Source organism: Prionailurus viverrinus, chromosome B2 (assembly GCF_022837055.1).
Source record: "Prionailurus viverrinus isolate Anna chromosome B2, UM_Priviv_1.0, whole genome shotgun sequence".
NCBI lineage: Eukaryota > Metazoa > Chordata > Mammalia > Carnivora > Felidae > Prionailurus > Prionailurus viverrinus.
In genome coordinates, this window is record NC_062565.1 from 106,724,491 (window position 1) to 106,752,403 (window position 27,913).

Sequence of the window (27,913 nt, forward strand, 5' to 3'; positions counted from 1 at the left end):
TTCAAAGATGTTCAGGGCAAATAAGTCCACATGCTGCACTAAAATGGAAAAAATTCAAAAATTCCTATCATTGTTCAGAGCAGGATCCTTATCCAGGCAATGTAGATAAAGGAAAATGGGAAAATTACAACTCTCTTAAGAGAGTCAGTTATTAACTGGAATCTGGAGCAATCGGTATAAGAGATGCCTGAGGCAGGAAATCAGTTTCCTTTGGGAGAAATACGGTCTTGTTTAGGGCTAAGGTTTCTGGGTCAGATTCTCAGGGGTTTTCCTTTTTGGGAGTGGAGATCCTCTGGTCAGAGCCCCACTGAAGAATCCATCAGGGCCCCCTGCTGGGTGGTTTGCCTCATTTAACTCTTACAACTGGGAGGGGGGGGGGGGGAAGATACGCTTAGCCTCGTTGCACAAAGGAGAATGTGTCTCAGAATGTAAGTACACAAATTGCATAGGGAATCTCTGCTAACAAGTTTTAGAGGCACAATTGGAACTGGAATCTGCCCACGTTCCCTTCGCAGCGCTACAAAACGGAGACGTTGAGTTGGTCTGACAAGCTTTTTCCAGTTCCCAGAATGAATTCTTTGTGCGAAGTTGTGTCTCCTCCAATTTCCTCCAGGCCCATTATGGTGAGTGTTGGTGTAATCCTTAGGATACTTGAGTTTTGGTGTTTATTTCGGGGCCAGCACCTTGTCTTCGGGTCCTGGCGCTGTCCCGGAAGGGTGGTACTAAGATTCTGCGGTGTCGCGGCAGGAGGCGGGAGATCCCGCCAAGTGAAGAGGGAAGATCTATCCCCAGCCTCACGCGAACAATAAATTACATAAATAAATAAATAAATAAATAAATAAATAAATAAATAAATAAATAAATAAAACAAAAGAAAACAAAAGAAAACAATCATCGCAACCCGGAGCGCGGGGCTCGGGTGGACCCGGGTGAGGAGGGTCGGGGCAATGAGGCGCCTCCCGAGCGCCCTCTGGCGAAGATGGAGCGCGTGTGTCCCCGCCCCGGCCCCCCTTCGCCGCCGCAGCCGCCACCGCCGCCGCGGCGCCCCCGCCCGGCTCTCCGGGTTCACTCTCGGTCTTTCACTCCGTGAGACACAGACGGCAGCTTTCCGAGCGAGCGGGGGACAGGCTGAGGCGGCGCTAGCACTACTGCTGCCGCTCGCCCAGAGACGAACTGGGCGCCGGGAGAGAAGGCGAAGCCCGGACCCCCATCCCCTCTCTCCGTGGAGGTCTCCTGAGCCGACGGGCAGCTCGGCGGCGGCGCGCGACCCCCTTCCCGGCCACTTCGCGGGGCGTGCCAGGACTTGGGGACGCGGCTCGGGAAGAGCCGGGCCGGGAGGCGGCGGCGGCGGCGGCGGCGGCGGAGCGAGGGGGCGCGCACCCGGACTGGAGAGGAGTGAGTGGCGGGCTGGGCGGCGGCGGCCGTAGCCGCGGGTGCCTCCCCGCTTCGCCGCTTCGCAGGCAGCGCCGCCTCCCCGGGCCGCGGCCGCCCGGCCAGGTCCTCTGCGCGTTCCCGGGCCCGGAGCCGGCGCACGATGCGCCCGGCTGCGTTCTGATCGCCGCCGCGCCGCCGCCTCTGCCGCGATGATCCCCCCCGAGCCGCCGCAGCAGCAGCTGCAGCCGCCGCCGCCAGCCCCGCCGAACCATGTGGTGACCACCATCGAGAACCTGCCGGCCGAGGGCAGCGGCGGCGGCGGTGGCGGCGGCAGCCTGTCCGCCTCCTCCCGGGCTGGCGTGCGCCAGAGGATCCGCAAAGTGCTGAACAGGTGAGCGGCGGCGGGGGCGCGGGGCGAGGGCTGCGGGAGCCCGGCCCCGGGTCTCCCCCGGACCCCCGGCGGCCCCTTGGGACTGAGTCGCGGCCGAGGGAGGCTGAGGAGAGCTGGCGACGACGCGCCCCGCTCCTGCGGGGAGGCCGTGGCAGCTTTGTCCCAGAGCCGGGAGCCCCGGGGCGCCCGGGCTGCCGGCTGGTCCGAGGCGGGAGTTCGGGGAGAGGCGGGGTTTGCTGCTTGGCTGCTGTGTGTCTGCGCTCACACCCTCGCACACGCGTGTCGCTCACTCCTCTTGCTCACTGAACCCCAGCTTTGCACCCAGGGGACAAGAGGGAACCGAGGGTGGCCCGGACGGAGGCGGGAAGGCGCGGGGCTGCGGGGAAGGCGAGGAAGTCGCCGGCCTCGCGCTGTCGCCCGCCCCGGCAGGACGTCTCCGACCTCCACGGGGCGGGGAGGGGGGAGGGGGGAGGGGTTCGCGGCAACAGCCGGGGCGGGCAGGCGGGGGACCCACTTCTCCCGTTGCCGCTCCGACTCCTCCAAGCTGGGACCAGGGAACCCGAGGCTAGAGGCCTGGATCAGACCCACGCAAAGTGCAAAAATGTTGCGAGAAGGGTGGGAGCTGGAGGAGCCGGGTTATTCTAAAGCGGGCGAAAGCCAGAGGAGGCGAGCACCCATCGCCGGCGCCTCCAGTGCTGGAATCTGCGCAGTGGAGGGATCAAGGACGAGGCGTTTTAGGTTGAGAACCGCGTTGACGTGAAGATGGGGCCCCTGGCGTCCTGACTCAACTGTGATGTGAAGGGGACTTTTTCTACTTAAGTAACTTGAAATGGTTGAAGAACTGACACTTAAAAAAATCAGAGAATTTGTTTTGTGTGTTTTTATTTGAGTGCGTGTGTGCTTTTTTGAGGCATCTGCATGGGTAACTCTAAAGGTCGCGCTGTTCTTACAGGTTTCCGTGTGGCACTGCTTCGGGTAGCCGAGACTTCCCATAGAGCCATGGGGAGTTCACGTACACCTTTATGGGGCTTAAAGCTCTAGTGGGGGCACCAAATATGTACAGAAATCAAAGCTTGAAAGCTCTCCTTATTTTAGGAGTAGGGTTTAATTCAGGTGTAACAAGTCCCAAACCATTTGAGTCCCTTGTGAACGGGGTATATATTGGCTTACTTAACGTATATATTGGCTTACTTGTGGGCACTTCAGTATGTTTCCGTTTATTAGCAAACAAGAAGAAATTCACTCTGAAGTGAGACAAGAGTTGGTAATAGAAAGTCCCGCCTTTACTTTCCTTCGAGTTGTAGCTTAGGATAACACCTTCCAAAACATCACATTCAAAAGACAGTGAATAGAATAAAGCAAGAAGATGCTGGCTGAGTACATATTATGTAGGTTTCCTATTCTTCATGAATACCTGTGGGTTTTTTTTTTTTTGCATTGTAAATGCCCAGGCATTGGATCTTTATTTTAAGCAGAATGTATTAAATATTAATATCCCTCATCACTCTGGCAAAAGCTGATGCAATCATTCATTTATCTTTGCTTGATTATAAGTTATTATTGATTCCGTGCAAGTTATTTCTTGATATTCAATGACTCTTAGAGTCCAGAATAAAAAGATCACTGAGGAGACTTGGTGGTCACCATTTCGCAGCCAGTAACCAGCCACGTGGCTCGGGGGCAGAGCTGCGCATCTCCCTGGGTCTCGGTTTCTGCATGTGTAAAATGTATTTTATAATACGTGTCTTACCTCCCTTGTCTTGAGATAATACCGAAGAGAAAACACTTGCGCGAGTTTAAAGCTCTACACGAATTCATTTTGTGGTCTGAGGTGGGTCAGTGGGAGCATCACAAGCAAATAAAGTGAAGTCGTATACCATGAGTAGAACTATGTGTTTTACTAAGCTGTCGGTGATCTGTATGACGTGAGTTGAACGATTCCTGATTTATAGAGGAAGAATTTAGACTGGAAGGTTGGGTCAATGATAGATCATTGCAGGTACATCTGTGAATGGGACTCCAGGTTATAGCCTTTCCGCTTCAACTCAAACATTTAATTGTCTTTCAGAATTCTTCAGAATTTCCAACATCATATTTTGCATTGAGCTCATGGTCTTTCCTTATCCGTAAAGAGACAAGAAGAAAATATTTCTTTTGAGAAGGAGCATCTGGTATGGAGACTGAAAAAAAATCAGATTAAATGTAAAAATCTCGGTGGAATAATTTCATTAGCATGCTGATGAGCTTGGCTTCTGTACCATGATTATGTCAACAGGAGACAGCATTGGTAGTGGCTGAGTGACTGGGCTCTAAGAGTAACAATGTGGGAGGAAAGTGGAATTTTAAAGATCTTATGCCAGCACTCAGGTGTGGCTCCCCTTTGGTTTGAACCCTCCAAGTATGTTGAATCAGTCAGTAATGGCTATCAGACTGGCCCACTGGGACCGTATCACAAGCATCTTTGTTCATTTTCTCAAAACTTAAAATCATTTTTCCCCTTCTTTTTCTTCTCCTTCTTTTGCTCTTCCTTTTTCCTTGATACTTCTGTATCCTTCACCTCTATTGCCCTGTCAACTTACTGTCCTCTGGGTTTCAGTTGCTTTTTTTTTTTCATTTACTTCTGGCATGCAGCAACTTAGCTGCTAGCAGAAAGTGAGGTTGCAAATCTGGATGTTTGGAGCCAATGTAAAAAAAATATCCCTTCAACTTTTGGCATGCAGATATATGGTTGGCAGCATCCTATTGCTGTGAGCTGGCCAGGAGTCTCTTCAGTGACAGAATGGGACATTGCACCACTGTTAACTTAGCCCTTAGCCTCCGATTGGGCCAAAGGGGCAGTGCTGACAGACTGAGGATGGTGCAGTGAGATGGGGAGTGTTAGACTATGAGCAATGTAAACCTGGTGATTTGCCTGCCACCGGTGGCAGTCTATAACAATAACTACCTGCCAACTCAGAGGAAGAAATGCAAACACATATGCTATCTATATCTACCGAGGGATAGGTAAAGGGAAAAGTACTGATTAATAATGAAGTAAAGGTACTTGCTCTCAAGAAGCATAAAATGAAAATGTAGTGTTACCTTAATGAAATCTGCCTGACATTATACTATACCCTATGACTTTCCTCAGTATAGTTACTCATTCTTTCCCCTTTCTTTATGGGCTTGTAGAATTGGATTGCCGTATTTTGTATGCGACAGTTGGGGCATCTCACTGATCACTCACTTTCTGTAAAGCAGTTAGATTAGAATCCAGTAGTACCAAGATTTTGGTGAGAGAGGAGGTGATAGATCATCTTTTTTAAACCGGTTAATGGGATGTGTCACATTCTTCTCCCCATAGTGTTCAAAATTGTTTTGGCAGTGGGATGCAAGAAATCCAAGGTGATTCTTATGCGGAGATAACTGTTGCTTCTTTAATTCCCAAAGATTTAAAATAATGTGTTGGTTCCAGCAAGGAGAAAATAAGGCTTACTCTTCCTCATTTATTTCTTAGCACAGAATAGTATTTATTACTCTGTCACGACTAAGCAAGATATGACAAAAAAGAAAAAAAAACACTTCAAGGGTAATGGTTGGTGACCCTCACCAAAAACTGATGATACTGGTAGTTTCTAAGAAAGATAAAGGAATGGGTACTGGTCTATATAGTATCTGAAGATTTTCTCCTCTAAAATGATTACTTAATGAAATGTTTGTGAAAAATGAGTAATAGCTTGTTTTGTGTTTTCATGTGTGTGGTTTTATTTATATTTCCCAGTTGAATATTATTTTCAAATCTTAACGAAAATAACTGTGAATTTCTAGTTTTGACCCACTTTCTTCCCCATAAGAGATTCATTGCCTTGTCTCAAGTTATAAAAGGGTTTCTGCCTTTTTGAGTCTTGTAGTGAGCATGTTTAATCATTAGAATGGATCCACTAGTGTGATGCTGGGTCATCCATTTATTTGATTTGGAACTAACTGATTTCCAACTTACATTTTGATTTGTACTACTAATTTCAAAATTTCTAAAAAAAATTTTTGAGTTGAAAACCAAGAATCGTTAAAGAGGATGTATAAGAGAATTGGTGACAAGCCGAAGTAAAACCAAGTCCACGTGGGAAGTTACCATATAAGATAGAACAATATATGTATATAGCATTTCTGACTCCTTATATAAGGTGGACAGAACACAGTGAACCAAAAGAATGACTGCCAAGGAACAGAGTTATGCTTGAACCACGTATTAGGTACAGTTGAGGAAGACAGATATTATAATTTAGATGATCCTTTTTTATTAAGTTGGAAGGCTCTTGTTGACAAATTGAATAGTGAAGCTCTTCCTCAAGCTACTTCTTCTAACAGATGTCAAAATGAAAGGGGAAGACCAACTTGTAATGAGGATAATTTTATACACGATTATTCCAAATGGAACTGGGTGGTGTGATTAAAAACAGACATTTCGGAGATCAGTAGTCTTACTGAAAGAAAGGATGTCAAAGGATGCATTTATGTTTTTCAGTTTACTTATTTATTTCTGCGAGAGAGAGAGAGGTGGGGGGCAGAGAGAGAGGGAGAGAGACAATCCCAAGCGGGCTCCATGCTGAGCTTGATCCCAAGAACCATGAGATCATTCATGAGCTGAAATCAAGAGTTAGATGCTTAACTGACTGAGCTGTCCAGGTGCCCCAGGATGCATTTATTTTTAACTAAAGGACAAAATTATGAAAATAAAAGATCATCCTGTGTACTTATTTTTTATACACAGGGCTTGGAGAAATGAATGTTTATAATGAAGGAATATTTGGCTTACTTGGGATAGAGATGATACATTTCCAAGTAATTGATGTGTAAGAAAATGGACGTATCTTTGTGTAATTTTCCTTTGAGTGTTTACCATCTCAAGATGTTTCAGGGCCATCATAATAGAAGCCTGTTTTTATTGTGCCCTGATGTCTGTGTAGATGATATAGGAAAATGAGTTGGCTGCCCGTATAGTTCTAAAGTTACTTAATGCAAGAGCTAATTTATTATTTAACTGCTATTTCTTGTAAAAGTAGAATGCAGAATGTGAGAATACCACCACACGGTTTTGGTTTAGCTTTCTCATTCATTTGAGCTCAGGCCAATGAGCATTCACTGTACATTTTCAAACACATTAATTCTTGATTATGTTTCTAAAAAAAAAGTATGCTTAGGAAATTAAACTCCAGTAGTCACATGGAAAAATACCTCACAAATATTTGGCATATTTCTTGACTGTGGCATGAACACATACAAGTGCACATTCATTTATTCTTTGTTTTTAGTGGCCAAAGCACATGACATAAAATTTACCCTCTTAACCACTTCTAACTGTACAGTATAGTAGTGTTATTTGTATGCACATTGTCATGCAACCCATGTCTAGAATTTTATCAGCTTGCAAAACTGAACCTGAACCCATTAAACAACTCCCCGTTTCTTCTTCTGCGCTGACCCTGGCAACCACTATTCTACCTTTTGTTTCTGAGAGTTTGACTGTTTTGGATACCTCATATAAATGAAATCATGCAGTATTTGCCTTTTTATGACTGGCTTAGTTCACTTAGCATAATGTCCTCAAGGTTCACCCATGTTGTATCATACGATGATTTCCTACCTTTTTTAGGCTAACATTCCGTTGTATGTATATACCACATTTTCTTTATCTATTTGTCTGTTGATGGACATTGAGGTTGCTTCTTCCATCCCTTGACAATTGTGAATAAAGCTTCAATGAACATGAATGTGAAAATATATCTTCAAGATGCCTCGTTCAATTTTTTGGGATATGTACCCAGAAGTGGGATTGCTGGATCATATGGTGATTCCATTTTTATTTTTTGGAGGAAACTCTATACTGTTTTTCATAGCAGTGGCACCATTTTACATCTTCACTCACAATGTATAAGAGTTCCAATTTCTCCACATCCTTGCCAACACTTGTTACTTTTGGTGGTTTATTTTATTTTATTTATTTATTTTTTTATTGTGGTCATCCTAATGGGTGTGAAGTGGCATCTCGCTGTGGTTTTGATTTGTGTTTCCCTAATGATTAGTGATATTGAACAGTTTTTCATATGCTTGTTGGCCATTTGTATGTCTTCTTTGGAAAAATGCCTATTTGCAGCCTTTGCTCATTTTTAAATTGAATTGTTTGGAGTTTTTAAGTTGTTGAATTGTAGGAGTTCTTTGTATATTCTGGATATTAATCCCTTATTAGATATATGCTTTACAAATATTTTCTCTCATTCCACTGGTTGCTTTTATACTCAGTGGATTGTTTTCTATGTTTATTTGTTCTTAATCACTTATTGTGTGCTGACCTCTTTTCTGGAGGACATCTACGTGACAAAACATTATTCTAACTGGATAATGTGGTGTGTGTTTTGCTACTGAGACTGAATCATTATAATCTGTAACCCGAGTTTTTATGCATAATGTCTAATTGTATGCTTCCAAATGTCTAGATACTGGAGTCCTATAAATAAGTTGTTCAGTATGCATTCCATATTACATTTCTCATTCTGTCATTTTGACCTTATACAGGGACTACTTGAATGTGCAGTAGTTAAGAAGAAATTTCATAGGAAATGCCAAGGAAAACAATAAAAGTAAATACATCTTAGAAAGTGTTTTCTTAGAAAAATGTCAGGCTTCAGTCAGTGGCAACATGAATGTAATTTGTTTAGGAATACTATTATTAAAAATTTTTAAATATTGTTTTGTATTGGATTTAATTCTAAACTTTCTCTTAAGAAACTTTATGTGTGTGACTCTGTGATGGTTAAAAAAAATACCTTAAATACCATTTTGCAAGTTCTGTTGTTATGTTCCACTAATTCCTTCCATTTTATTTATTTATTTTTTTTTAATTTTTTTTTCAACATTTTTTATTTATTTTTGGGACAGAGAGAGACAGAGCATGAACGGGGGAGGGGCAGAGAGAGAGGGAGACACAGAATCGGAAACAGGCTCCAGGCTCCGAGCCATCAGCCCAGAGCCCGACGCGGGGCTCGAACTCACAGACCGCGAGATCGTGACCTGGCTGAAGTCGGGCGCTTAACCGACTGCGCCACCCAGGCGCCCCTAATTCCTTCCATTTTAAACAAATTCATTAGGAAAACCTACTATGACTGAATAAACAAGTTAAGGATTTTAAAAAACAAATCAATCTAATTATGTCCAGATTTAGAATGACAGGGCTACAATTCCCGATGATTCTTGACTTTGAGATAGAAAAAGTACTGATCCATTGTATAAGAGAAATTTTTTACTAGTTTCTCATTCATTCATTCATTCATTCACTCATTCATTCCATGAATATTTATTGAGTTCTTCCTATATGTTGGGCACTTCAGGATCAATGTAGTGAACTAGACAAGTATAGGCTAAAGAGGACTCTTGGGTGCTGTTGGTAGAGTTTCTGACTGTTATTACCCTTTCAATATAATTTACCAAGGGGACAATTTAAGTAAAGTAGAAATAACGATAACATACATCACCTCTCAAAATGATTAGATTTTTCAAGCTGATCTAACAGAGGTGTACAAAAAAGCCCCATAAGTTAGCTGTTTCACCTGTAGGCAAACTACTCAAGAGGAAGACCGAACCCATAATAAAATTACTTGAAGTGTACACAGAGTCCAGAGGGTAGATCTTTCTTGATGAACACAGTACAATTTGTTTCACTTAGGACTTAAAGAAAAAAGGAGACATAGCCATTCAGAATGTTAGGAGAAAAAGAACAGATTTGAAACGCATCCTGTCATTGCAAGTGAGCCTATCAAAGGTCATTGCCACATAAATCAAGAAAACAGACTTTTCTGACAGTATTAACATTCTGACAAGTGCATATACAGCTTTGAGGGAGCTTGGACATATATTCATACATTGCAGGTAAGAGAAGCTTAGAATATGACAATAGCATGAGGATGAGTTGGTGGAAAGACAGCATGCTTTATTATATAATTTGATGCAGTGTTTGAGTTAAAATTAGCATTTAGACAGTGGACCCAATTCTTACATTTTACATTATAAAGTAAGCATTTTATATTATAAACTATATCATGTGTTATTCTTATGACAAAAGTGCTTATTATCATCCTTTTATAGGCAGGGAAACCAATTTTTGTAGTCACACAGCTAGGTGCTTTTATAAGACTACAGAGGAAAGAGACACCACACTAGACTGGACACAGGGCAGGAAGGTTCAGGGATGGCATTTTCTCTTGGCATTGAGAGATAACGTCTTACCAAGGACTGCTTTAACGAGATACTGTAGACTAGGTGGCTTAAACAACAGACATTTACTTCTTACAGTTCTGGAGGCTGGGAAGTCTGAGGTCAGAGTACCAGCAGATTTGGTGTCTGGTGGGGCCTTCTTGACTTGCAGACAGCCATCTTCTCATATCTTTAATTGGTACAGCAACAGAGAGATCTTTCTCCCGTCTCTTTTTATAAGGCTACTAACTCAATTATGGAGGCTCCACCCTTGTGACCTCATCTGAATCTAATTACCTTCTGAAGATCCCACCTCCAAATATCATCACATTGGGAATTAGGGCTTCAATTCATGAACTTTGTGGGGACATAAATGTTCTAATCCATAGCACATGGGTAGGAAAGGAACATGTGGATCCACATATTAGTGAAAACATCTTTCTCTCCTGACTTATTTCACTTATCAGAAGACCATGGGGGAGGGGAAGGGGAAAAAAAAGTTACAGAGAGGGAGGGAGGCAAACCATAAGAGACTCTTAAATACTGAGAACAAACTGAGGGTTGATGGCTGTGGGGGAGAGGGGAAAGTGGGTGATGGGCATTGAAGAGGGCACCTGTTGGGATGAGCACTGGGTGTTGTATGGAAACCAAAGGAAGATGTGTAAGAAGGGGGATGGTAGAAAGGATGAAACCAAATATGGGGTAAGATCAGAAGAGGATTAAGTGTCCAGTTTGACAATATTATGTGGAGGTAAAAAAGGCAGTGGAGTGAAGTAAGGTGAGAATTATAGGCTGGAGTCAGATAATGGACACCCTTGGGTGCTTTGATAAGGAATTAAGACTTCATTCTGTGGGTTATTACTATTGCAGGTTATTGAGCAGAGAAAGGATATGATCAGAGATGTGCTTAAACATGATATTCTGAACCATATCTGTAGGACAGATGGAGAGAAGAAGGACTGGGGTGTGTGGGACAAGTTAGGGGCTACTATAGCCATATAGGGGAGAGGAGAAAGGAGTCTAAATGGGATGGGGATGGGGAGAAGGAAGTGCTATGATTTGGACAGAATCTGGATCAAGATCAGGAAGAGGAGGATTAGATTATTTTGGAGAAAGCACTCAACAGTGCCTACACCATTGTGGGTATTTAATACTTGTTTCATGAACGGTTATTTGAAAGTTGCCTCAAAGAAGAGATATGTTCACCAGGGCAGAAGAGACATACAGCCAGGAGGCCAGCAACCAGCTACTCAAAGTGTGGTCACGGGACCTGTGCTGATTCAGAAACTGCACAAACCAGAATGTGATATGAACAGAAATCAAGAGTAAGCATTTAGAAATATCTATAGCAATCTGACAGAACTTTTATGCCTTTCCTTCTAATATTAAAAATGGGGTCATGTATTTTGGTAAGTTTTTGTTTTTTGCCATTTTATTTTTCTAGTAGTTGGCTTTTTAAATTGCATTTTACAAAAGTATTGCCTGCAATGAATTGAAAGAAGCAATTGATATCTTACAGTAGATAGTCTGAGAGGTACTGGTCCCCACCCAATATCCAATATCCAGTATTGATATCCAATATCAACTGGTCCCTTGGATACTGGGTGGGGACCAGTTGATCCAAGAGGGATCAACAGTGAGTCTGGATTCAACAGTGAGTCTGGAAGTGCATCTAATCAGGTATTAATGGTAGCATTAGGCTGGTGCTAGTCATGGCCTTGGAAATCTGTATGTCCCAGCTGGTGATATGGAGGCAGTTGATTAGGTCTGATAAGAGCTACATTAAGTATCAAGGACTCAACCCAACAGCCTGGGTTGAGGCTCCCACCTTAAATGTTAAGCAGAGTAGCTTTTAGAAGTAAAAAGAGATAGCATCCCAGTTCTGTGGAATGGGTTTATAAGTGGAGAGTGCTACCTTTCAGGGATGCTGAAGTTAAAGAGAGCACATTCTAGGTCTGAATGGCAGAAGGGAGAGTCAGGGTTACATCACAGCTCAGCATAAGTGGCAGAACCACTGGTATGGCTTCACTTCAAGCTCTGAGTTGCTCAGACTAGGAGCTACTTAGCCATTCAACAAAGAATTACTGAACCAGGTAAGAGGCATCATCTGGATATTGGGAATACTGCAAGGAACAAGACCTAAGATACCTTCATTTTCATGGTGACAGCATTCAAGTTAGTACAGGCAATGAACGATACTAAGAAAGATGTCTAATTGTGCTAAATACCACGCAGAGAATTCAAGTGGGGTGATGTGACAGAGAGGCAGTGGGTGCTACTTTCATTTGAGTGGTCAGAACAGGCCTGTTTCTCCCTGGTGACATTGAAGCTAGGATTGGCATGACCAGGAAGAACTGGCCAATTGAGGGTCAGGAGGAAGTGTGCTCCAGGCGGAGATGGTAAGATGAGACAAGCAGGCATAAGGTACTAAAAAAGAGGGAGACTGAAGTGCAAGATGGAAGTGAGCAAGGGAGGGGAGGAGCTCACAAGGAAGGGAGGTGTAAGATCTTTTAGGACCTCAGAGGCCGGGAGACAAGCTTGGGTTTTATTCTAAGTGGGCTGTGAAGCAACTGGAAGGTATTCAGCAAAGGAGTAATCTGGTAGAGTTTTGAAAAGACCATTCTAGCTGCTGTTGGGGAATGGATTGTGGGAGAGATAAGTGGTTACTGGAGGGAAGAGATGTTGGAGGCTTGGACTGGAGGGTAGCAATGCAGGTAAAGAGAAACGATCGTGTTTTGGAGTGATTTGCATGAGGAGATGGAGTCCATGGGACTGGTGAGTGATTTGATGAGGCTGCTGAGGGTAAAGAATAAAAAAAAAATTCTAGTGTTGGGGCCTTGAGAAATTGGGTGAATGAAGGTGCTATTGTCTAAGATGACAAAGGCAAGGAGAGGAAAATATTTGTGGGGGGAAAGTTGGGAATTTACTGTGGCGAGTTCAGTTAGAAATGTCTAGTGGAAATGTTCAAGGACTGCTGGAGTCTAGGATTCTTGGGAGAAATCAAGGGCTGGGGATTTGATGTGGGAGTCACTGGGGTGGTCCTAGAGGAGATCATCTGGAGACACAGTGTAGACAGAGGACAACAGGGGTCCCAAGGTCAATCTGGGCAGTGCATCAACGTGTGGGTCAAACAGAGGAGGAGGTCCCAGCTCAGGAACTTGGGTCTGAAGTAGGAGGGAAAACAAGAGAGTATGGTTCAGAAGCCAAGGGAAGGACTTGTTTTGAGAAGGAGGAAATAAGCAGTGCACTGTGTTGAGGTATTAAGGGAAGGGCAGAGACATGGCCTGGTGACGTGAGAACCTTGGGGGCCATGAAAGGCACAGGTACAGAGTGGTGGTGCAGCTGGGAGCCTGGATGGAATGGCTGGACAGGGAATGTGAGATGGGGGCTTCAAAACATGACTTGTGAGACATTTTGCCCTAATGAGGAGCAAGGGGAGGAGAGTCTTTGAATGGAGGAGATAATGCAAAAGGTCTGTGTGCTGACGGGAATGATCTAGTGGAAAGGGGAAAAATTGTGTCTGTGGGAAGGAATGGGATAATGGAAGGAGGGAAAAGCCGTGAGAAGGCTAAGATGGTGGGATCCAAAGGAAGGGGGAAAGGTGGGCCTTTGAGAAGAGCCAGACATTCTCCGTGATACAAGAGGGGAGCCACAGCCTGTGGGTGTAAATGAAGGTGATTTGGTAGATTCGGTGGTGGGACTAAAAGTTCCTGGCTGGTGGCTTCTCTCTCTCTCTCTGAGAGCTCTGAGGCAAGGATATCGGTTGAGGATGAAGGAGCTGGGTGCTGGGGACAGGGTGTAGGACATTTTGTGCAGAGGAAACCGGGAAACAGTCATTTTGAAGAGTCAGAAAGGAAATACACAAAAGAAGTATAACAGGATTGAAGGACAGTGCTGTGAGTTTATTTGACATTTGTGGTAGGGATGGGGTGGAGGGGGTGTGATGGGCAGAAAGATGTTGCCTTAGAAAGGGCTAACTCAGAAACAGGTGTGGGCCTGAGTGACCTGGCAAGGAAGAACCATCAGTGAACTCAGCTATGAAGAAGTCAGGATATTGGTATGGGGCATATTTTGGGGGAGCTCCGTAGGATTTGGGTCCTCATGACATTTGAGAATAGCGTGTGAGAGACAGAAGAGGGAATTGAAAGTCACTTAAAGATATTGTGTCTGGGCCATTGGTGTGATGGTGTCCCCTTCAGAATGTGATTGATATGTTCTCGCAGGCAACTGACTTAAGTTTTGGGTGCCTCAATTTTCTCATTTGTAAACCAGTTAAAATAATCCTAGCCTTTCATTTCCCATTGCATTTTGGGGATTTTTAACTGAAATGACATCTGGGTGCGGGCTTGGACAGCTGCCAAACACAATGCAATTGTTATCCTGGTCACAAAATTCAAAGGAGAGCCGGGTTTTGGGGCTTTGTGCTGTCTTCAGGCCTGTGATAAATGCTGACTCAGCCCACAGAGGACTTGGGTGCAGGCCCTGCGCTGGCCTGGTCGTTTTGTCAGCCTTGTCAATCAGAATCTGAGGGGAAACTCACCCATCTGTGAACAAGGCAGGAGTCTGTTTGCTTCAATGTACTCCAGTTTTGAAAGCTAGATACCATTAATTTTGTTTTTTGTTGTTTAAATATTTATTTTTTTGTGGGGTGGGGGAGAGAGAGGGAGAACAAGTAGGGGGTAGGAGCAGAGAGAGAGGAAGACACAGAGTTTAAAGCAGGCTCTAGACTCTGAGCTGTCAGCGCAGAGCCTGATGTGGGGCTTGAGCTCGTGAACCAACAGATCATGACCTGAGCGGAAATCAAGAGTCGGGTGCTTAACCGACTGAGCCACCCAGACGCCCCTGGTTTTGATTTTTTTTCCCAGAAAGCCTCTTCTCGGGAAGACTAATTTGGCAGAAGGTATACGTGCTGCTGCCTGATTGCTCCCCTCCCAGCAGTAGTGCTTCGAAGGTACCTGTGGTTTGTCACGGAGTTTGACAGGCTTTCGGGAAGGGTTAGTGCCTCTTGAACTGGGGAGGTTTCAAAATGAGCGTGGGCCTAAAAGGCTCCATAGAGGCCGGCAGTGGGACAGACAGAGCGGCTCAGAGGGAAAGGACAGAGCAGCTTTAATGTGCTAATGAGGGGAAGCCCAGATGCCAGCCGGATCAGAGGAGCTCTTTGTGACACTGGGTTCCCGGGGATGGCTGGAGTCTCTGTCCCTATCTGTATCCTGCTGCGGGCAGAAGAAACACTGTGCTCTCAGAGAGGGCCCTTTCCTCAACAGATAGCCTTACAGACTGCTCTGAACGCCTGTGGGTGGTGAGGGGCCTTGGAAAATCCCAGGGTCCCTCGACTGCTTGAAAACACGGCGGCTGTGAGGTGGGGGGAGGTGTGTGTGGGAGGACAGAGGAAGGGTGGGGAGATCTGTTCTGGAGGGTGTGTGCAGTCCCAGAGAGCTAGGAAGGATATTTACAGCTTCACAAAATTAACTGTTGTCCCTCCAGTACTGCCACGCTTGGTGAATGGCACTCAAGCCAGTCAACAGGAGGTGATCTGTCCTTGAAAATACTCAAGGTGGGGCGCCTGGGTGGCTCAGTCGGTTAAGCATCCGACTTCGGCTCAGGTCATGATCTCGCGGTCCGTGAGTTCAAGCCCCGCGTCGGGCTCTGTCCTGACCGCTCAGAGCCTGGAGCCTGTTTCAGATTCTGTGTCTCCCTCTCTCTCTGACCCTCCCCGGTCCATGCTCTGTCTCTCTCTGTCTCAAAAATAAGTAAACGTTAAAAAAAATTTAAAAAAAAAGAAAGAAAATAGTCAAGGTAGTTTGTAGCTAGTTACGGAGTAAGTCTGAAACATTACAAAACCAACAAAACTACCACCATCACCCAATGAGTGCTGGAATTAAATTCATGGTCTTGTTACTTCATTCGGTGATGGCTCCAGAGTTGCTAGTGGGGAGGGGTTGGAAGCAGGGTCAGGGAACTTGTCTTGAAGCTGACTTTGCATAGCAAGAACACAGTATTTATAAAGATTGTGTGTTTACTTGTACTGACCCCGTCTACTGGTGGAGTCACCCCTTAAGGCTGCCTCTAGATTTCATCATGATGTCTAGGGTTGTTGTCTCTGGAAATATGAGTCCCCAGATAAGACAGACCAATGAAATGAAGATGATCAATCCGTGGTATCTTGACCCTGTTATCTTTGCTACTTTTCCTTTCTGAATCTTTCTGGGATATATAAATATTTAATATAGTACAGTATATATATTATTTCCCAAATAATGTATATTAGATATAATTTGTAATCAATCTTTGTCTATCCATCTGTCTGTCTTTGTTTTGCTCTGTTTTTTTTCTGACACGCACACACACACAACTGATTGGTAGATGATAGTTTTCCGTTTGTCTTCCTTATTTGAAAATAGCTCTTAGATTTCCTCACCATACTTTTTTTGGCTCAGAGTTGGTTCAAGAAGAATGTTTTATTTTTAACATGTTTTATTTTTATTTTGGGACCATACTGAATTGGTATCGTCTAAGAAAATAAAAATATTCAGTGTGGAATTACCTATGAACTAGCTATATCGGAAAGTGTGAATGTACCTATAGAACAGCCACCCCATAAGGATTCTTCCCCACCTATCCCACATTTCCCTGAGTCATAGATGGTTTTATTACACTTCAGCTCCAGGTGATAATGAGTCTAGTGACTTGACTTTAAAATTTTACCTTTTTTTCCCTACTCTGATTCTAACGGTTTGTGTGATTTGTGTTTTTGAGGCAAAAATTTACCTTCTCCTCCTCCTCTTTGTCCTCTTCCTTCTTCTTGTCCTTTAAAAAAAATATCCTTCTTTCCTTGACGCTTCCTGTTAATTTCCTGCTCCTAATGGGATACATGCATCTTGGATTGACCTTCCCTAGTGAAAGCTTGGTGCTCTTGATCCTATCAAGTATTATAGACAATGAGGTGCTTGCTTGCACTGGTTTTGGAAGATCAGTCATTTGCAACTCAAATGCTGATAAATGAACTCATTTGTGTCCAATTCAAAGAGACCATAATTATTACTTCCCTAGCCCCCAAATTAATTGCAACCTGAGAGTCTGCCTTCAACAATCACAGAGGAAAAGCACTGTTTCAAGCATTTATGGCAATGAATATCAGATAGCTCATTTTGGATACCAGTTTGTTAAAGAAAATGGTGGTTATGCAAAGTATGCAAATGGGAACGAATGCAGTATGGGCTGGTGCCCCAGGGCTGCAGTTTGTTTGGCTATTGAGATACAGCAACAAAAAATTTTTTTTTATCGGATTGTCATCACCCGTTTCCCTCTGTCACAATTGCAAAGCAGTTCATTAGCGTCAGGAACCTGAAGGTTCTCTTCCTTTTTGGTTGCAACTGGAGAAGCAGGTAAAGGGCCGGAATGTGTAGTGCACTCTTTTTCCAAAAAAACGAATTTCCACAGGTTGATAGACTCTCCCACAAACTCTTCCAAATGGTGGTTGGGAAAGATAAGACATACAAGGAGCAAAGGATTTTTAAAGTTTTTTTTTAATGTTTATTTTTGAGAGAGAGAGAGAAAGAGAGAGAGAGAAAGAGAGAGAGTGCGCACAACGTGGGTGGGGGGGAGAGAGGGAGACAGGATCTGAAGCAGTCTCAACGCTGTCAGTGCAGAGCCCAATGCAGGGCTCGAACTCATGAACCTAACTGTGAGATGAAGACCGGAGTGAAATCAGAGGCTTAGCCAACTGAGCCCCCCAGGCGCCCTGACACAAAGGATTTTTAAAGTGAAACACATAAGAAAATGGATACAGGGTGGGAGGGAAGCCTTGCAGAGAATTGGCCTTGCATTTCTAATATTGCTCTGCTATTTTAACCATTAAAGTAATTGGCTTCATGAGGCATAGAATGTTGATTCCTGGCCCCTCTGAGGGAAATGTTAGCAAGTGAACAACGGAAAAAAGCCACAGAAGACGTATGACATATTAACGAATCAAAGTCACCCTCATTCCATGTCAAAATCTCCATTTTGGTGAATTACTAACTTTCTCTCTGGAGCTGTTTTGATCTTAGGAAATGAATAAAGTAAAGCGATGAATGGAATCATAAAAACCTGATCCTCAGTTTTGAGGCACTACCAGGCAGAGCTATAGGCTAGCTATACACTACAATCTAAAGAGAGGGGCACCTGGGTGGCTCAGTCTGTTGAGCATCCGATTCTTGATTTCGGCTCAGGTCATGTTCCCAGGGTTCCCAGGGTCATGGGATCGAGCTCTGAGTGCAAAGAGCAGTAGGCTCTGCACCGAGTGTGAAGCCTGCTTGGGTGGGATTCTCTCTCCCTCTGCCCCTCTCCTACTTGTGCTTTTTCTCTTTCTATTAAAAAAAAAAGGCTGTGACATAGAAGCTTGTTTATGAGACATAACTATTCTTCAACCAAAACACAAAGGCACCTATGCATCTGAAGACCTTGACATCCACCCCCCAACCCCCAAGTCTGGGTTAGATGCCTCATTCCAGTTACAGGCTATTTTATATCATTTACGGTCTACATTCTTTATGTGTCTGAACCCTCCCAGCGGTTAAATCTACGAGGGTGTTCTCTACCCAACATCTTACATAGAACCTGGCATAAAGTTAAGTGCTCAATAAATATTTGTTGAATGAAGGGGCAAATGACCTGCTAGAAGCCCTTTCAAGAGAGGTATTATTTTATGTTCTCTAATTTTTAGTTTCTCAAATAATGTATGTGGTAGTGCCTGGCACAGAGTAGGTACTCAATGAATTTTAGTTTTAGTTTTTTTTCAAATTGATCTATGGAGAAGTAGGGGATATAAAAAAGTATAGAGAGATAATTTGAGTGGTTCCAGAGTTAGGAAAATACTGAGGTGCACTGCCTAAGTCCTACTCATACTTTAAAACTCAACACACGTGTCTATCTACCCACTGTTTCCCTAAAATTTTCAATTCCATCTGCCAAGAAATTTCCGTTGGGATAATCAGTTGTAGAAATGAAAGCAGAAGTCACTTAAAGCTTGTTATAGACAGCAGAAATTGAGAAGAGGGCTACTTGCTTATTTTGGTATCTTAGCGCTCTGATCTCAGAGACCTCAGTTTCTTTTCTGCTTACAGGTTGTGTTGAGGACTAAAAGATTTTATATCTATATACATAGATTATACAGCTATCTATCTATCTATCTATCTATCTATCTATCTATCTAGTGCACTTAGAACAGCATCTGACATAGAGAAAGTCCTACTCAAACTTATTTTATTATTATCATTACCGGCAGGTATAAAGCCTGGTGAAAAATGGGGAAGAAGGAACCGATTACCAAGAAAACTACATGAGAGTAGTAGAGCCCATGCCTGGCTGGTTTAGTGCTTTCCGCTCTGTGCTCCACATACTCCTTGAATTTAATATATGTTGATAATAATTGTTTGATGAATTAATGGTGTATTTTCAGTGGTCTGGGGAAGGAATGGTAAGAGGGTTATATGGTAGTTAGAAGTCCTAGCTCAAAGTAAGCCAGGAGAGAGGAGAATGACATTTCTTATGCCTGGTCCTAAATATTTTCCTAAGCAATTTCTACCAGTCAGAAATTAATTTGAGATAAATTTCTTCTTCAAATACATCACCCCGGGAAAATTAAACAAGATTAGATTTATATCCTTTGCATGTCTGCTGCAAGGAAAACAAAGTCCTAAGTGTGGTTCGGAGATGCAAACACATAAGGTTAGGTCTCTGCTCTCAAGCATATTTTAATCTAGTTAATCAGTTATTATTTTAGTCAATCAGTTAGACTGCTTTTCCCTTAAGAGCTGAAATCAGTCATAAGGAAGGGTGGGAACATTGCTTGAAGGCGTCTTTGGAACATGGGACATGGGACATGAGAGAAGGTCTGGTTGGGTTTTTTATAGTGTGGGAAGTTGTACCACTAGAGAGCTATAAGTATTTTTGGTTGGAGGAGATCAACTTTGCTGCCTTTGGAATATGTCCAGGGCTCTCCATCGGTGAGATCAAACATCACCTTCCCAGATTTTCAGAGGCATACTGGTCAATAAATGCATGTATCTATGAGATATGAGAATGTATCTATGCAACAGCTATGAGAATTTTGACAAGTCATTTGAAATCCATGGTCACTAAATCCCAGTACAACTCTTTTGGTGCATGATTATACATGACAATAAAACCCAAAACCTTGTGACAAATCAAATGAAGTTTATTTTTAAAGCTATATTATATATATATTATATATATATGTTATATATATATATATACACACATATATTTGCATATGTATATATATAGCTATATATTTATATGTTTGTATTATATATAATAATATATAATATATTAGAAAATATATGTATCTATATGTATATTTAAATATATGTATGGGTATATATATATATTGCCTTTCTTCTTCATCTGCTGATACTCAGAATAAAATGACAGTCCAGCCATTTCAAGAATGGTTCATATGTGCTGTGTCCTCGGGGCAAAGAGACCACATAGTTAAGTTAAATATCTTGTGTGCTAGATTAGAGTTCCAACCAAAGAATTATTTGTTACCTCAGTGTATTTAGACAAACCCTGCAAAGGGGGACTCAGGATAACTTGATAAGTTATCTGCCCTGGAATAGAATGGAAATTAGTGTAGTATTTTTTCTAAAAGTGTCAGTTATCTAAGTTGGCTTTTAAATTTCTGCCCCAGAACACACAAATGTGACACACTGGAGAGCAATACAGGGCTGGAAGGTTACTACCTGTAACAGCCTTTCTTTTCCTCTTTCCAGCCTTTGTTGCATCACTAAGATGGGATGTTTTATCCACTATGGGGTGATGAAACTTCTGCTTTATGACATTATCGAAGATCTGCGTACATAAAGAAGAGTAATGAAGTCATTTGGCTTACATTTTTGATACCATTTGTATTGCCTCTGTGCAGGGTTGAGTGAAGCAGTTTCTCTAGCTGCTGTAAGCAATAAACCTCTAACTGTTGAATGCTGACTCAACATAAGCGTGTTGGCAGAAGAACATGATTAACTTGAAGAGAAGCTAGTGTCAGCAAGAAGAAATACAACCACACATCCAAAAGGAATATGGAGTATTTACATGTGACATCTTCGGGAGCCATTGCAAATAGAAAGAGAAATATAGTTGTGTTACGTGGGAATAAGTGTAGTCTTTTGCTTCTGTCCTTGGCATTGCATATTTTGTCCTCCGTAGTCTCTTGTTGGTTCCATCACTACTGCATCCATTTTTGCCCCAGATGGTTCTGATAAGCCAATTAGTTCTTGGCATTCTTCTGGACTCGGGAGCTGGCATATTGTCGTCAGTCTTCAGGCAGGCATAGGTCCCAGGTTGGCTCAATCATATTGAAAGGAAGTACTTACATTTGATGGTGAGGGGGAGAGATTTCTCTTTCTCTGTTGGATTTGATCAAGGAAACATCTGTTTTACCACTGGCTGTTACTGTCACCTTATGACAGCCACCTTATGACCATAAAGGAAACCAGCCTTCAGATGTCACTGATGCTGAGGACAACATAGTAGAGACAGGAAAAGTTCCTGGATCCTTGAAGATATATTGAGCAACTGACTGACTGACGTGCCACACGCTCAGAGTTTGCTCTATCACTGGACTTCCATTATATGGCATAATAAATATTCTAACTGCTTAGGCCAGGTTAAGTTGAAATTTGCTTTACTTGCAGTTGAGGGCTTCCTTAACTGATACACATTTCTCTCACTTTGCCCTTAAACTGACAACTTTATATGAAGAACAGCCAGGGCCTTTTCATCTCTTTCAGTATGGACACATGCACCAAGGAAGTGCAGAGGCAGTTTGCCCCAGTGTGTGGTGCGGAGGGTTAGTTTTCCAGGGTGCATTTGCACAGAGAGTAGAAAGAATGGGCTCCTGTGCCTGGTAGATGTCATGGATATCCACACCAGGCACCTTTGATAATCTGAACTGGTCTGGATGAGACAAATACATTGAGGAGATTGGAGTACGGGATGATAGACTCTCCCACCACATCATCCATTTGTTCATTTGTGTGATCATTTATTTTGAGCCTGCTTTGTGCCTGGCTGGTGTGAGGCACCAAGTGTAGGAAAGATCTCACAGAATAGTGGAGAACCATGGAATGCCTGATATGAGGGATTGGAGATGGCATCTGAGCATGTGACAGCTAACCTGGCAACTGGAGGGTGAGGACGACTTAGCTAGAATAAGGAGAGGAGTGTGTGTGTGTGTGTGTGTGTGTGTGTGTGTATGTGTGTGTGTGTGTGTGTGTGTGTGTGTCTGTGTGTGTCTGTGTGAGTTTGAGTGGCAGGGAATGTGTTTTAGACAAAGGAAACACATCAGAAGACTGTGGGGGTGGACGCATGGTGCATTCTGGGGAATGGAAGCGGTTCAGATGGCTGTGGCTCCCTGTGTGAGGGAGGGAGATGTTAGAGGCTGGCAGAGTAGGTGGGGGTCAGATGAGGTAGGGCTTTGGAAGCTTGTTCAGTGTGTGTGCTTTATCTTAAGAGCACTGAATAGTATTGAGGCTCTAAGCAGAAGAATGCCATGGTCAATTTTCGTTTTCACAAGCTCTGGCTTCCTGTAGTATAAACAGTGAGTTGAGTGCAGCTAGATGGTTACAAGGAGCCCAGCCAGGAGACAGATGCAGAGGAGAAATGGCAAGGTGTGATGCATTCCTAACTTCTCCTTTCTGAAGCCATGGGTCTTGATTATAATTGCTACTTAAGAGAAAGGTGAATTGGGTTTATGGTGGTCAGTGTTTGATTTTCTTTGGTGTAACAGTGGCACGACCTCAGGCAAGTTACCTGAACTCTCTGAGTTTTGGTTTCATCAACTGTGCAGTTACAAAAACACCTACCTCAGAGGGTCATTGTGTAGAATTAAATAAGATAATATATTTATAGTTCTTGGTGCCATGCCTGAAACATGTTAGCCATTATAATTATTCATACGCAGCCTGATAAATATGTAAGAAGAGGGGTAAGAACAGAAGCAGAAGAAGAGTTAGTTTGGGAGTTGAGAGTAACACGAACATCATACTTTCTTTGGGAGCAGGACTTGTATTTATTATATAGGCAGGAAATTTCCAGTAATACTTGCTCTTGGAAGGCAAAAAATAGAAATCACGACAAAAATGACAATAGAAGGTGTGCTTCATTTTGGCTAAGGAGAAGAGGAGAGAAGGGATGTTGAGCTCACAGGGCAGGGAGAGGAGGAGGCCTGGCCCTGAGAGATGCTGGGAGCAAGGGCTTCCAGAATCTGTGACTTCCCTGCAGTGACAGCCTTCTTCAGAGACATACTTTGAAGCCCTGGATGAAAGCAGGAAACAGGTGTATTTGTTTTAGGGCAGGGGCTTTTGTTTGTTTTTTAAATCATGTAGAGCAGCTGCCATATAGGAGATACTGTATTCAACAAATATTTGTTGAATGAATGAATATGAGGGATGCACACGCTTCTGCCAAGCTTTGAATTCTGGGGTCAGAATTTCTGCCTAAGGCATAGGTGCACGCTGGGTTGGGTTCCCTTCATTTGCCACCTACAAAGCAGCCTTGTATTTCTCTTGCAATTAATAGAGAAACTAATTAGAGAAGCTAATCAATGGCTGATGAACTGATTCATGCAGATAGATTTCTCAAGCCAGAGTTTGAAAGAAAAGAATGGATTCTTTCCTTGGGCGATGTAGGCAGCTATTTTTAGTCAGCAGGTGTTGCAGCTTTTAAGAGGCATTTGGCAGGGTTTCCTTCTACTTCCATTTCATCCAAAATATGTTACTTTCATCCTTTTCATTCCAGAAACATGCTGCTTTATGAGTGTTTACTGAGTAGAAAAGGGGATTGTGGGAAAGAATAATCAAGAAAAAATATATGAAGTGCTTTGCATGGAACCTGGCTCCATAGTAAATGGGCAGTAAATAAGAGAGGAGATGGAAATGCCATTCAGAGAGCGTGGGTGGAGGAAGGATGGCTGGTAGACGGTGCTCTCTGCTGAACATGGAGGAGGTTTCTTTGCATCACTGGAGATAATGCGTTGCTTTTGGCTTTCTTAGTCTGGATCAATTTCTGTACCCAGAGCCTTGGATTATAATTTAAGATGTCAATACTTATTACTCAGGAAAGGGCCAATCAGTTTTCTTTGTGCATTGGTTAAAAACAAATCCCCTCCAAATCAATGGGCGAAAAAATACAACAACTTAATGCTTCACACAGTTCTGAGATGAGAACTGGGCCTCCAGAACAGTTCTCTCCTATGATAAATTTCTAATCACACATGAGATTTGTGCCAGAGACTGATAAAGTGTAAGCCACAAATAGTAGTTTGCTCTATGTGCATATGTTCCACTGTGAGATGCCATACTTAGGTCTTGGATGAAGACAGCCTAGAAATGTCTTGCTTTTTGGAGAACAGTTGTGAAAGTCAATCAAATATAAATATATAAGATATAAGATATATAACAAAAAGTATTTTAATACATTTCTATATATTATAAATACAAATAAATATTTATGTTTTGTACATAATATGCTTATATATTATATATATGTTTATGAAAAAAAATACGTATATATGTGTATGTATGTGTGAGTGCTGTGCATATATATAGGCACATATATATAGAGAGAGACACAGAGAGACACAGAGAGAGAGAGAGAGAGAGAGAGAGAGAGAGAGACAGGGAAAATTTATTTTAAAAAATCAGCTCATGCAATTGTAGGGGCAGGCAAGTCCAAAATCTCTAGGGCAGTACAGCAGGCTGGAAATTCAGACATATCTGCTACAGTCTTTACGCAAAATTATTTTTCCAAGAAATCTCAGTTTTGGCTCTTAAAGCCTTTAGTTGATTAGATGAGACCCACCCTTGTTATTTTTTTAATTAATTAATTAATTATTAAGTTTACATCCAAGTTAGTTAGCATATACTGCAATAATGATTTCAGGAGTAGAATCCGGTGATTCATTCCCTACATGATACCCAGTGCTCATCCCAGCAGGTGTCTTCCTTAATGCCTCTTGCCCATTTAGCCCATCCCCCCACCCACAACCCCTCCAGCAACCCTCAATTTGATCTCCCTATTTAAGAGTCTCTTATGTTGCCTCCCCCGCTCGTTTTTATATTATTTTTGCTTCCCTTCCCTTATGTTCATTTGTTTTGTATCTTAAATTCCAACTATGAGTGAAGTCATATGGTATTTGTCTTTCTCTGACCGACTAATTTCACTTAGCATAATACACTCTAGTTCCATCCACGTTGTTGCAGATGGCAAGATTTCATTCTTTTTGATTACCGAGTAATACTACATTGTGTATATATATATATATATATACCATATCTTCTTCATCCATTCATCTGTCAATGGGCATTTGGGCTCTTTCCATACTTTGGTTATTGTCAATAGCGCTGCTATAAACATAGGGGTGTATGTGCCCCTTTGAAACAGCACACCTGTATCCTTTGGATAAATACCTAGTAGTGCAATTGCTGGGTCATATGGTAGTTCTATTTTTAATTTTTTGAGGAACCTCCATACTGTTTTCAGAATGGCTGCGCTGGTTTGCATTCCCACCAGCGCAAAAGGGTCCCTCTTTCTCCGCATCCTCGCCAACATCTGTCAGTTGCCTGAGTTGTTAACTTCAGTCATTCTGAGAGGTGTGAGGTGGTATCTCATTATGGTTTTGATTTGTATTTCCCTGATGATGAGTGATGTTGAGCATCTTTTCATGTGCCTGTTAGCCACCTGCATATCTTCTTTGGAAAAGTGTCTATTCATGTCTTTTGTCCATTTCTTCACTGGATTGTTTTTTGGGTATTGAGTTTGATAAGTTTTGTATAGATTTTGGATACTCTTTTTTTTTTTTTTAATTTTTTTTTCAACGTTTATTTATTTTTGGGACAGAGAGAGACAGAGCATGAATGGGGGAGGGGCAGAGAGAGAGGGAGACACAGAATCGGAAACAGGCTCCAGGCTCCGAGCCATCAGCCCAGAGCCCGACGCGGGGCTCAAACTCACGGACCGCGAGATCGTGACCTGGCTGAAGTCGGACGCTCAACCGACTGCGCCACCCAGGCGCCCCGGATACTAACTCTTTATCTGATATGTCATTTGCAGATATCTTCTCCCATTCTGTCGGTTGCCTTTTAGTTTTGCTGATTGTTTCCTTCACCATGCAGAAGCTTTTTATTTTGATGGGGTCCCAGTAGTTCATTTTTGCTTTTGTTTCCCTTGTTTCTGGAGACATGTTGAGTAAGAAGTTGCTGCAGCCGAGGTCAAAGAGGTTTTTGCCTGCTTTCTCATAGAGGATTTTGATGGCTTCCTGTCTTACATTTAGGTCTTTCATCCATTTTGAGTTTATTTTTGTGTATAGTGTAAGAAAATAGTCCAGGTTCATTCTTCTGCATGTTGCTATCCAGTTTTCCCAACACCATTTGCTGAAGAGATTCTTTTTTTCCACTGGATACTCTTTCCTGCTTTGTCAAAGATTAGTTGGCCATATGTTTCTGGGTCCATTTCTGGGTTCTCTGTTCTGTTCCATTGATCTATGTGTCTGTTTTTGTGCCAGTACCATACTGTCTTGATGATTACAGCTTTGGAATATATTTTGAAATCCAGAATTGTGAATGCCTCCAGCTTTGTTTTTCTTTTTAAGGATTGCTTTGGCTATTCGGGATCTTTTCTGGTTCCATGTGAATTTTAGAATTGTTTGTTCTAGCTCTGTGAAGAATGCTGGTGTTATTTTGATAGGGATTGAACTAAATATATAGATTGCTTTGGATAGTGTCAACATTTTGAACAATATTTATTTTTCCAATCCATGAGCATGGAATATTTTTCCGTTTTTTTGTGTGTCTTCTTCAGTTTCTATCATGAGATTTCTATAGTTTTCACCTCTTTGGTCAGTCTTATTCCTAGGTATTTTATGGTTTTTGGTGCAATTGTAAATGGGATCGATTCCTTGATTTCTCTTTCTGTTGTTTCATTATTCATAGAAATGCAACCAGTTTCTGTGCGTTGATTTTATATCCTACTACTTTGCTGAATTCATGGATCAGTTCTAGCAGGGTTTTTGTTTTGTTTTTGTTTTTTTGTGGAATCTTTTGGGTTTTCCCTATAGAGAGAGTATCATGTCATCTGCAAAGAGTGAATATTTTACTTCTTCCTTGCCAATTTGGATGTCTTTAATTTCTTTGTGTTGTCTGATTGTTGAGGCTAGGACTTCCAATACTATATTGAATAACAGTGTTGAGAGTGGACATCCCTGTCGTGTTCCTGACCTTAGGGGGAAAGCTCAATTTTTCTCCATTGAGGATGATATTAGTGGTGGGTCTTTCATGGCTTTTATGATCTTGAGGTATGATCCTTCTATCCCTACTTTCTTGAGGGTTTTTTTTTTCAAGAAAAGATGCTATATTTTATCAAATGCTTTCTCTGTATCTATTGAGAGGATCATGTGATTCCTGTCCTTTCTTATGTTAATGTGATGTATCACATTGATTTGCAGATATTGAACCAGCCCTCCATCCCAGGTATAAATCCCACTTGATCATGGTGAATATTTCTTTTAGTGTACTGTTGGATCCAGTTGGCTAGTGTCTTGTTGAGAATTTTTGCATCCATGTTCATCAGAGAAATTGGTCTGTAGTTCTCCTTTTTAGTGGTGTCTTTGTCTGGTTTTGGAATAAAGGTAATTCCGGCCTCGTAGAATGAATTTAGAAGTTTTCTTTCCATTTCTATTTTTTGGAACAGCTTCAAAAGAATAGGTGTTAACTCTTATTTAAATGTTAGGTAGAATTCCCTTGGAAAGCCATCTGTCCCTGGACTCTTATTTTTTGGGTTTTTTTTTTTTATATTACTAATTCAGTTTCTTTACTGATTATTCATCTGTTCAAATTTTCTATGTCTTCCTGTTTCAGTTTTGGT

At 42.4% G+C, this 27,913-nt stretch overlaps 1 protein-coding gene across 1 annotated transcript in view; it reads left to right on the top strand.

The window, feature by feature from the left end:
• Positions 1 to 1,122: 1,122 nt before the first annotated feature.
• The window catches only part of SLC35F1 (solute carrier family 35 member F1), a 408,951-nt gene continuing 382,160 nt past the window's right edge, over positions 1,123 to 27,913 (top strand). Inside the window, exon 1 of the mRNA XM_047857710.1 lies at positions 1,123 to 1,765. Within this exon, the coding sequence (XP_047713666.1) occupies positions 1,584 to 1,765 (182 nt within the window). The 5' untranslated portion in view covers positions 1,123 to 1,583. The remainder of the gene's footprint in view (positions 1,766 to 27,913) is intronic.